Below are 11,825 nucleotides of genomic sequence, written 5' to 3'. Positions count from 1 at the left end.
GCGAAGTACAAACTTCACCTAACAAACAAGCACCAGGCTCATGCAGTGCAAGCTACTGTGTCATCTGCAAAATATCAAGCAAAAGTGTTTGAAATGACAGGAAATCTGTACTATTTTGGAGTGAATCTTTCTGAACTTGTAAAAAACCCTGTTGTTGTGCAAAGGCAGGACATCGTTAGCCATTTAACAGCCATCAGATCCTCAGCCTAGGTCTCAAATATTAGACTTTAATTGGCTAATACCACAATCTGCCTCTAAAGGAAAAGTTTTGCTAAGTTCAAATACTTTAAAAAGATGGCAAGTTCCCCCTTTTGTACTTGAAGGACTTTGCTAATGTGTTAAACATTTTAAAAACTTAAAGCTTAGGATTTCAACAGAAAAGAGCATCAGTAATTTTCTACCTAATTTATAACCACAGATGTGGAACCGGTCCACCCCAGTAGTTTTTGGGTGTGCTCATATTCTTCAGCCACAGTAAGTCACTGGTGTTGCCCTCCCAAGTCTGAATTATGGCAGATGCCAACAGGATGCGATTTTTCAGACAAAACCAATGCATGTAACACTCCTTTCTTCAGTTACATGCATACACCCTAGTGCTGCTCTTCCTTCTGTATAATACTGTCACACATAAGCCAGGCATAGTACTTTACTGAGTCACATATTGGTAATTCACTCAGCACAGACATCCTGATTATTTCATATTGAGCATAATAGAAGAAAACTAAGCAAAACCAACTGAAGCCCCAGAGCCTTTATGCACAAGACTGAGCTGCCTCTGAGATCATGCTGTCACAGAGAGGTCTCCAGTTGCATGGCATCAGTTCACATTTATGATATGCTATGGTATAATTTAGCAAAGAATAACTTTAAGAATCAGCTGGGACTACTTTTCAGCTCAACAAACCATGTCTCAGATGAATATATTTCTGCTCAAGCACTCATAGATGCACAACGACTGTGCAGCTGGCCCCACTTCTGCAGATTAGAAGCAGCTATCCCAAATGAAAGAGGAAACATTACAGAAATCCCAACCTCTCCCACCAAACCTCCCCACCGACCGAACTCGGATGGCTTCACCACTGTAACTGGGGGAGGAGACCTGTGGCTGAGAAATGCATTCACCCTGCAGTCACCTCCCACAAGATAAGACAGATAGTAAAAAGTGAGACATGTGGATGTACTTATCACCTTCTCCAAAGTGATTAGTCTTACTGTACTTGTTTTCAGGGAAAAATAATGCAAAAGTGTCTTGTTGGCCTGGTCACAGCTGACATGCCCCCACCAGCTGTTTCAGCTCACCTCAAAATGTGTCACCTGGGAAAAGGATGGATGCAAGTATTTTGAAGTTCAACTGCGCTTAATTAGCAAACCTTCTTGTACAAGTTCAAAGAGTTGTAAGAAATGGATAAAAAAATCTCAAGTACAATACTTTCATCAGCATGCATTCTCACCTAGTAAAAACAGTATCTTTAATCTTCCTTTTTATATTAATCTAGATTATACTTTATTTATAACATTGTATTATCCTTTAATTTCACCAGGAAATGCAGCTACTGAATGTTTTATTAATGACTTGTTTTTTCAGTAGCTGATATATTTTTTCAAGGCAAGTTGTGCAAGGCCTAACAACATGAAAACAATTAAAGCAAAAGAGGAATGTTGAGCGTATCAGGGTCTTAGGTATCTATCAGTATTAAAAAGTTTAACAAACACAAATGACATTGTTGTACATTCAATAACATTACGAAATTCACATGCTATTAAAGTGATAACAAACAAATATATACGGTCATACATACTGATGCATGTTAGCTTTTCAATTCCTATCAATTACGTTCAACAAAAAAATCAAGATAGCTGAAGAGCCTGATCCTAATTTTGCAGGCTGATCCATGCACACAGCTTTTAACTTAGGACACAGGAGCTCTGCGTGGATGCAAGATCTGTGCTGGTGGATCACTTTACAGGAGGGGTCCTTTGTTAGGAAAATATGGACTAATTATGCTGACAAGTGGAAACTGGTTGCTTATGAGGTTAAATTATCTGGGAGGCAACTAGATTATACTACTTGCTCCCAGACCAGAAGAGTGTTTCCCCAGAGCAAAATCATTAAGTTGTGGAATAGCTTTCTTCAAGCATTTACAACTTGTATAATTGCAGATTATTCCCTTAGGCCCTATAAAAACATCTTCTAGCTGCACAGTTTAGAAATTCATGAGTAAATATAATGGTATTTAAAAAATTTGCATCTACTCTAATCCTCTTTTAGTCTATCATTTTGTTTTGCTAACACTTTTACTAGAGAATGAAATAGCAGAAATCTTGAGTAATTTTGGTTGTCATTAAAATACTGTATATAAACAGGAAAAGTCAGAATAAGGCAATCTCAACACAAGCTTGAGGAATGTACATTTTCATGCCCAGTAGAACTAACATTTCAATTTCTTCCCAGAAGTAGTGGAATGTTTTTTGCATATAAATCCCCAAATACTTTTTGAATTTTACAGATAAAAAGCATTATTTCGTACATCAGTTTTAAAAGCATTGGCTTGGTATTTCCTTCCATTTTGTCTGCGGCAGGACTATGAATCTGGAAGGAAGCAGTTCAAAGAAACTCACAACATATAGAAGACACCTACTTCCATAAAACCAAATTAAATAGTATTTTGTTTCAAATGCCATCTAGAAACACTGGATAGATGTATATGAAGTATATGCATTATGGTAGGTAGTTAATTCATCCCCATGTTTTTACCTGCCGGTATTACTGCAAATAACACTGTTTCCATGACATGCCTTATGGAACAGTTTACTATTTTCATAAGCAGTCACATGCATTGAAGGTAGGATCACCAGCCAGTGCATTTGGCACCCCAAAGCAGAACCAGAGAGGCCAAGCTTACGAATCTCTTGCTGAATGACAAGTTAGCTGGTGTATGAAATGACAGATCTCAGCTGAAACAAGGAAGCACACATTGACCTAAGACATTTCTTCTGGAGCTGCTTCTGCTTCCTGAGTGGGTTTCTCTTCGGGTTTGCCGTCATGGATGGGAGACGGGTTACAGCTGGGCTTGTTGCTTTCGTGCGCACTGTGACCGCTGGCACTGCCAAGGCGAGTTGATGCCACCACAGCTTTTACTGCAGCCTGAGAAAGAGAGGATCAAGCAAACGTTCCTTAAAGGACACAGTCTGTCAGCACTGCAGCCGTAGCATCGTCCCGTTAGGGAACGTAACCACATTTAGTCTTCATGGTAGTGTCACATTCGGATACCCGCCTGGGCCTGGGCAGATTTAGAAGGCCACTTGAAATACTGGACTAAGGTTTAAAATCGCTGCTTTCACAAGGTTACAAGTTGGCCAACATGAATCAAATTTTTTTTCAGCTGCACATGCTGCATTTTTTTTTAGAAACTACTTCAGATCTCTTGTGCTGAAGTTAAATGGCAAAAATAAAGTTATCTTCCATCATAATAATAACAGTATTGCCACTGATTATTCCACAAAAAGTTCACAAAGGGAAACAATATTTATCACTATTGCACTATTGCATATGCCAAGCACAATGTTGCAGAGCCTACAGGCAACTTGCTATGTATATATATAAATACATATTGGGGATAGGCTCTCATATCACATAAAATGTCACAAAATGAAGACATGCATTAGGAGAGTTACATTAGCCCTTGCCATGAAGACTTTTATTGCCTGAAAAAAACAAACATACAGAGGTGAGGAAAAGAAATACTAATCTCTGTGTACAACAACTCCAGCTATTTTTGGCTTGGCTAGCTTTCTGCTTAGGCATCACAGAAGAAGCAGGTCTGCAGGAAGGGATGAGGAGTATAGCAAGTTTTGTGGATGGTTTGGAGAGGTAATTGTGCAAAAAAAAAAGGAAAATAAAAGAAAAATGAGATGCTAATGAAAAAACAGACTATATAAACATTGGCAAGAAAGAAGACTCAGCTAATATAGAATATGAAGTCAAAGTGCAAGGCATGAGCCAATGAAAGCAGCAATAATTTTGGAAGTGAGTCTAGGCCTCTTAAAGGAAAAATCACAGACATCCACATGAGTGTTGAGAGGACTTTGGACAACACAGAACAGGCCACTCAATGATATTACAATGTATAAAGATACTTCTAATGTAATTTACTCTCACTAATCATGTGGTTGTTTATTAAACAAATTCAACACAATCTATTAAAAAAAAACAAATAATGACTGACAGCTTAAGAGTTATTCTATAAAAATAGGTCTTTAAGTAAAGAAAGCCTGCTGCTGGACTTGTCTGTTGGAAAAGAGAGGATAATTTTATATTATTCTTACTAACAAAATAGCAATTAAAGCATGTATTCACTACCTGGTTTTCTGCTTTGCTCTTATTTTTTGGACAGGAATTAATTGTCTAAAAATTCATGGTTCATTTTATGCATATATATGTGTAAAACTATTAACTCTACAATAACTGCTAACTCCAGTTAATTCTCTTAATAATTGGAGATTTGGTCATTTAATCTTTAATAGAAAAGTAATGAAGAAATAAACTTATAAAAAGCAATAGCTTTTAAATATAGAAGTATAAGTTGGTTGACTATAGGGATCTAAATAAACTGGGCTTCAAAAAAATCTTATTCGTGATCAAAGGTGTAAAAATATGAAGAGCATGAAAATCAAAACATGCGAAAAGGGCATATTTCTTTGTCACCTCCTGGGCAGGGAATGTAACAGCTCATTCAGAAATAATGAAATTCATGACTCTGCTCATGCTCTGAAATCATTGTGATATAACAATATTGCACAGCGTCTTCAGTGAATACGCAGGTATCTTGCTGTAAGGGTACAGAAATCCTTCTGAAGAGAACAAAGTTAATAGACACATTTAGTCAGTTCTGCATGGGCAAAGCATCACTGTGAATTGTATCTACAGTGTCTGAGACCTTTGTAAATGACAAAACTTTTTTCTTTGTCCTGTAGAGATTCTCTGTCACAGTTTCCTACTAATACTGAAAAAAACTGAGCAAAACCAAAGTTAAGGGTCATTGTTTGTGAATTTGGTTTTGCATGGGGGCTGTAAAGCTCTCAGAGAAGATGCTTTTTATTCTTATTCCCCAGGGCTACAAGGGCAGCTTCGCTGGAGCTGTTGGTAATTTCTGTGCTGAAGTATCCCTGGCAGTCTCTTCTAAGCAGACACAAATCTTTAACAACTGAAGGGATTAGGCAAGAAGAAAGTTTTCCGATGTTATGTCAGTTAGATGCCCAGCTGCCTGCTTCTTCCCATGATAGGTATGTAGACTAGATGGTAAAGGAACATACTGGTGACACAAAACCTAATGGTATTTTCAGCACAGGCCCTACCTGCACTCCTGCCTTGCAGTGCTTAATTTGCAGATAAAGAATGCTATTGCACATTTGCTCTCAGAGGTACTTGGGAATGCATGTGTGGGGCCTGTTAATTTCAACCCACACATTTTATGGACCTGCATGTCTGAAATGCTGACTCTAGATCATACAGAAGGATGGCTTAAGCTCCTGCTTTGTATTGATAGGTGCAGAAATTGAGGGTGGCTTACAAATCAAAATATGCTATAGCAGATAAAGTATCTTCCAGATTCATGGATGCTCATGAAGAAACTACTCTGAATTTTGTTCTTGCTGTTCACTACTCTAAGGATGTACCAGCAGTACAGGACAGACAGATAGACAGAAGCAAGGAAGGAAGAAGGGAAGAAAGGAAGGAAGGAAGGAAGGCAGGAAGGCAAGGAATTTGCAAAAGCTGTGTATGTTCTCAGCAGTTCTGTCTGTGTAGATAGAGTTTCCAATAACATGACCCATTTTTTTTTGTTTGGCTGCAGACATTGACTAAGCCAGCTTCAAATTTTGCATCTTCATCAATCATCTTAAATAAAAAGCTTCCATACCACTATGGAATGTTGTCCTGAAAAGTGTGCAAGGTTTCTGTAAGGCTACTAATTTAATTGCATGCTTTCACAGCCAAAACAGAGACTCTGTCCAGAGACTTGCCTTAAGTTTACGCCGAGCATTGAATTCTTGAAGTTTCTTTTGTGCGTTGTCCATATGTGCAAAGTTTGCTGCCTTCCCTGTGACCCATGGGTGCTGCAAAGCCTGTAGAGTGGTGAGGCGTTTCTTGGGGTCTAAAACAATCAACTTTTTGACCTGCACCACAAGGAAGAAACACAAGACTGTTAACCCTATTCTTCATTTACGTTTACTGAGCTTTGCATTTTGGGGCTTTGGTCTTGGTTTGGGAAGCATCTTAGTGAAACACATTCTAAGAAACCAACAAGAATTTGCATTCAGGTCTTTACATGTATTTTGTTTCTGGAGTTTCTTGGTCCTCCATAAATAACATCTAAATAAGACAGCCACTAAGGGGTAAGAGGGGAGAAAAAGAATCAGCCAGTTACCACCATTTCTAAGAGTATGTACAAACGCAGCTGGCCTGTATCCGGCATAGGCTGTTGTATGTCTGAATTGTGACGTAAACCCTAAGAGATTCTCAAAGTACCCCCAGCCAGGCAGTTCTCTTAGCAGTATCCCCACTTGTGGATTTGGACAAGGTTTAAACTGTATTAGAAAGTTTAAATTCTAGTCTGTGCAACTTGTGCAGTCACTGCAAGGTACATCACAAATGAAATGTGTCTTTCAGTCACTGTAAAACCTCATGTACACATCAACTAAAAAGTACTGTACAAGTATTTCTCTCTTAGCCCACTCTGAAAATAACTCTGTTTATGCCATTCTTTCTGTTATTGAGACCAGGGAAGCTGCAGCTCTCCAAACACAACAGTAGGACATTTTTGGGAACAAGACACTGCAGACATACCCCTGGGAGTGGAGGTGGTACAAACTGCTGGTTAAAAAGTGTGTCCAGTCAAGCTGCATTTCATGGGTTTTGCTGTATGTCTGGACAAGTGGTGTTTTAAAAAAACAGAAGGGATGAAGTAAAGAAGTACATGGATGGTACTCAGCCTCGTACTTGCACAACTCTCCTGACTGCACACCCTCTTGGAGCAGAGTGCAAGTGATGGCACACAGCTCCACCACTGCTATGTGCCCAGGTGTGAGGGGAGGACTCGCTTTATGGCCTTCTGAAATTTCCCTACAAAGAACTATTAAAGAAAGATGGTGCACTGAAGTAGGTGCAGGAGAACAGGCATTGTGATGAATACCTGCTGTGCATCCACAGAAGAGGTCAAGTTAAGCAAATCACTTCAAGTCAACACCCCAGAACTGCCCACCGCATGGGTTTTGAGAGCCATGGGCTTCATCCTTATCTACAACTTGCTGTACAGTATTCAGACCTGAAACTCTGAGCTTTACTGTAGCAAAATAGTAGGGACCAGTTTGGATCAAAGTTCTCTGTATACAATAAACAAGCAGCTTTGCTGCAGGCTGTTGTTTATTTGGGTTTTGACAACACAAGGCAGTAAATTATATTTTTTTGACCTTAGAAAAACTTCACATCTAATACAACAACAACAAAGTACTTTGAACTTCTATGGTCCTTCTATTTGAGGCATCCTGAAGTACTTTACAAACACTAATTATGTAGTATTTTATGGCGCGGTTTGTATAAGTAATATGAAACTGAGCATTTGAGTCTTCTGTGCTAATTATATAACTGAATTATTCGAGTTATTGTTGACTAATAATCAGACTCAAGCATACCTATCTTTGCAGATCAGTATCTCTGGGATCCAATTTACTTTATCCAGTAATAAAAGAACACAGTGCAGATAGCACAGCAGCCCTTGCATTTTGCTAATGGACCGTATTTATTAATGGTGAGTCTTTCCTCCTCTACTGAGAAAAAACTTAAATGGACAGAAAAGGCTGTCAGCAAAAGCAGGGTGGGGTGGGTGTGGGCTTCACTCCTTTTTATAGTCTTCCTCCAAAGTTCAGACTTGGAAACTGCACAAAATACAGGGCTTGTTTCTACATTCCCCTGAAGGTGGTTGCCCGGCAAAGCGGAGCAATGAAATACCTCAGAGCTAGCATGAAAGGCAGGCATGCCTGAACACTGTGTCAGCTGCCAACAGTCTGTGGCTTAGCTCACAGACGGACCTGAACATCCATGGTTTTGAGTGCAAAATTACAGCACTGGACTGACAGGGGATATTTAACAGCACCATAATATACCAGAGATAAGAAGAAGAAAAGGAAGGAGCCATATGAACAATTAATTAACCAATTATTCTGCCCCCACCCCAAAAATGACTCTCTCTCTCTCAGTGGAAGTGATACTAGCCAAATATGTGTCAGCAAAGACACTCCAGTCTCGTTGTTGCTTTAAAACTTACTAAATCCTTGGCATTCAGAGACACATCATCCCACCAGGGGGACACAAAGTCATATTCACAGTTCAGGATTCTCTTAAACATGTACTGATCTCCCCTTTCATCATAAAATGGTTCAAAGCCACAAAGTCTGCAAGGATAAAAAAGAAAGAAATTATCAAAGATTAGTCTTGTGTCGTTAGAAACAGTTCCTGTTATTATCTTCCCCTACTTAGTGTCCTGTAGACCCCTTTGGGAAACCAGACCTGGATGTACTTATGAACTCCTAATTCTACAGAGCAGAGCAAAATGGGGTCATAAGCATTCATAAGCAGTGGGAAAGGCTGATCAAATTGTAAATTTTCCATTTTCGCATGTCTGTAATTGGAACTATTAATATAGGGACTTACCATAAGAGTAGTCATGCAACAATTGATATCTGTTTACCTTCTACATGCCAGTAAACATTTTCTAGCAGCTCTTTGTTCTGCTGGTCTCAGACTGAAGTCCCTTGGACTATTTAGTCATTCCTCAGTCTGAAACCTTTGCTCATCCCTGCTCTCTTCTGTGAGTCTTCTCCAGTTTATGTGTCTTTTTGAAGTGGGTGTGAACACCATTCAGTGTGAGCGCACCATAGAGTTGCAAATTAGCGTAATGATGTTTTCTATTTTAATCTACATTTCTTTGCTAACTACTCCTGACCTTGGATTTGCTTTTTTTGATTGTTTACAAGCACAGAATTAACATGTTCATAAAGCAATTATCAGAATCCCTGTAACTCTCTCCTGAGGGACAGGAATTAGCTGAGGAACCACATTTTACCTGTGAAATTAGAAGTTTTTATATGTCCAGTTAGGACTGGTTTTTGCTTATGTCCATCACTGCATGTTCTTTCATCCTACCATCCACAAAATATAAAAACCTTCAGCAGGTTTTAATAATCAGCCCTTATCTTTACTTAGGTAACCTACATATTATCAAGCAATTCTGTAATCTCACTAACTGACTGCATTTATGAACATATTGAATAATACAGATCCCAACACAGATCCACACTGCTGGCCCTTGGGAAAGCAAACTCATAGAAGTGGTTACCATTTATATAAGATCCTTTTTTCTGCTTCATTGCACTCTAATCATGCCTGCACACATAATCAGATGTTTTAGAGTGAATTTCCTATTCAACCAGTAAGCATTCTGAGCTAAACAGCAAGTCTGCAACTCTGCCTCCAGAAAATGCAACAAGCAATAAGATGATGTCAGGAAAACAACAGCAGACCATAAAGAACAAGACATCAACTAAAACAAATCGAGAAAATTTAACCTTACATTTTAAATTGTTTTTGTATTTTTAAACCCAATCAGTGTGCTTACTGTCCTGAAAAAGGAGAGAGATGTTCAAGGAAAAAATGTGTTTTGGGGAGTGGTGTGGAGCTGTGGGTGGAACAGCTGCATCACTTTGCACTGCTGAAGAGGAGAAAACCTCTACTGTAAGCACATTCTGGGCGCATTACTAATTTCCAAGTCTGGCAGAGATGGATTAAAACATTCAACCTCCAAATACTGTGTGCTTCAGTAGGTCGAGCTGGTCATAGTCCCTCTGCTGCTCCCCTCCCGTTTGCCTGCCTCTCCCACCACCATTTCTGAGCTTGCTTCAGGTCGGCCCCTATCCCCACAGAGCACCTTTGCTGAGCAGAGTTGTTGGGCCACTAACTGGTTCAGTCAAACCTGGCTTCGGGATACCAGCTAACTGATGACATACAGTGAGACCATGCTTAAAGCTTGCTGTGACTGCATTGGAAGCCTTCTAAGTGATTGCCTATTTACTCCTGAATTATTTTCATCTCAACTCACTACCATCACCTATTGTTGTCTTATTAACAATTCCTATGGATATGCTGCTACCTAAAAAACCTTCCATTTCAGCAGCCAGATTTTTCACTACATGCCAAGTTAGACGAATAAAACTAGAGGTGTGATTTCAAATTAGATAAATTAAATCAGGGTAAGACCCAGTGTGGCTGCTCTTGATTTCATTTTGTTATGAAAACTCATTTTATTATGCTGATTCATTTTAAGCCAATTATGTACCAAATAAAGTCAATGTAAACAGCTGCAAAATCAATTAAAACTGACCAGACAGTGTTTTGTGCCTTTTGAAGTAAGTTAGTGAAAAAACAAAACCACCTTTGATTAAATCAATGCAATTTTGACTGCAGGCAAAACCTCTGTATTTGCTGACTGCTATCTGCATCTCGAATGTGCAGTAGAACTTCTAATGTGCTGCAGGAATACAAAAGGACTGATGCTCTTTGTTGTTAAAACTAGAAATATGGCTTCCCTGGAATTATGACAGTTATCATCAATAGGTCTTAATATAATTTGCCTCAAGAATAATTGTTCTGTCAAAATACCTGTCAAAGTTTTTCTCAGTCACATGGTAAGTCCACTTTGTATTGGTGAGAAGATACAGTTTTATGCACGTCTTCTGTAGCATGGTAGTTAACTCTTATATCCACTCTATTTCAGAGGTACATACAGCAATGTATTTTTTGACTGTACATAAGTGCATTCCCTCTACTAAACTATGGGACTGAGACATGCAACACTGTTGTTTAGGCTGCGGGATTAATGAATTAGTTACTGTACAGGTACCTTTCTGGTCTCAGCTTCTAATCCATCAGAAATATTGATCTACAAAGCTTTACACTCAATAGAAGAGTTTTAAATGTGGAATATTGTTGCAGCTAAATGGAAAAGATAGCCAAGTGGATTTGACTAGCACCCTTTTTGCCTAACTTGCTGCTGTGGGTCAAATTGGATTTCTAGAGGGGAGGAGAGGAACAGAAGGAGGAAGAAGAAGAGGAGTATCTGTACTGGCGGTGTCCTACCCACAGCACAAACTCACACGCTTGTGTTTACACCAGTGCAGAGGTTTAATGTGGCTTGGGAGCATCTCCTAAACAGCTGGGAGGTTTTCAAAGGCTGCACATAGCAAATGTCACTCCATATATTCGAACAGGAATTTCCTGTATGTTCTCGCTTGGAGCTTGCCTACACTTGAAAGCAAGTTTTGCTTAAGGAAGGCTCTCAATCTCAACTACAACAACTATCCCTCAATTGTTGAATAACTAGGCAAGCCCATGGCTTAATCTAGATACCTTTGTAAAGGGTCAACAAAAGGCACCTCTCCAATTTCAGGGACAGCCCTGCTGGCAAATTTTACAACTCTGCTACATGTGACCCCTAGAACTGATGAGAAAAGATCACCTGGCAGGCAGTATGTGAGATGTGATCTTCTACAGACTGAACCAGGCCTTGAGACAAAGATTCACATTTTAAAAGGAGCAGGTAACAAAATGGCAAATAGGAATATTGTAGCCTATTATTTACAGGCACCCAAAAGGAGAGCCATGACTTATTTGAAGCTTATGTACAGAACAAAAGATGTTTTCTGATATTTCCATCAGAGTGTTTATATATCCTTACAAGTACTTTTAGTATAAACCCTAGAAAATATAATTCTTT

At 39.1% G+C, this 11,825-nt stretch overlaps 1 protein-coding gene across 1 annotated transcript in view; it reads right to left on the bottom strand.

Annotated features, from left to right (window-relative positions):
- Window positions 1-2,285: 2,285 nt before the first annotated feature.
- CAMK4 (calcium/calmodulin-dependent protein kinase IV) overlaps window positions 2,286-11,825 on the bottom strand; it is a 172,890-nt gene continuing 163,350 nt past the window's right edge. The window contains exons 9-11 of the mRNA XM_010563452.1: window positions 8,322-8,448; window positions 6,022-6,174; window positions 2,286-3,145 (exon numbers count right to left, since the gene is read on the bottom strand). Of these exons, the coding sequence (XP_010561754.1) occupies window positions 2,981-3,145; window positions 6,022-6,174; window positions 8,322-8,448 (445 nt within the window). The 3' untranslated portion in view covers window positions 2,286-2,980. The remainder of the gene's footprint in view (window positions 3,146-6,021; window positions 6,175-8,321; window positions 8,449-11,825) is intronic.

This window comes from Haliaeetus leucocephalus, unplaced genomic scaffold, assembly GCF_000737465.1.
Source record: "Haliaeetus leucocephalus isolate CR32 unplaced genomic scaffold, Haliaeetus_leucocephalus-4.0 Scaffold167, whole genome shotgun sequence".
NCBI lineage: Eukaryota > Metazoa > Chordata > Aves > Accipitriformes > Accipitridae > Haliaeetus > Haliaeetus leucocephalus.
Note: the sequence above shows the minus strand (reverse complement) of the source record. Positions and strands in the feature narration are given on the sequence as shown.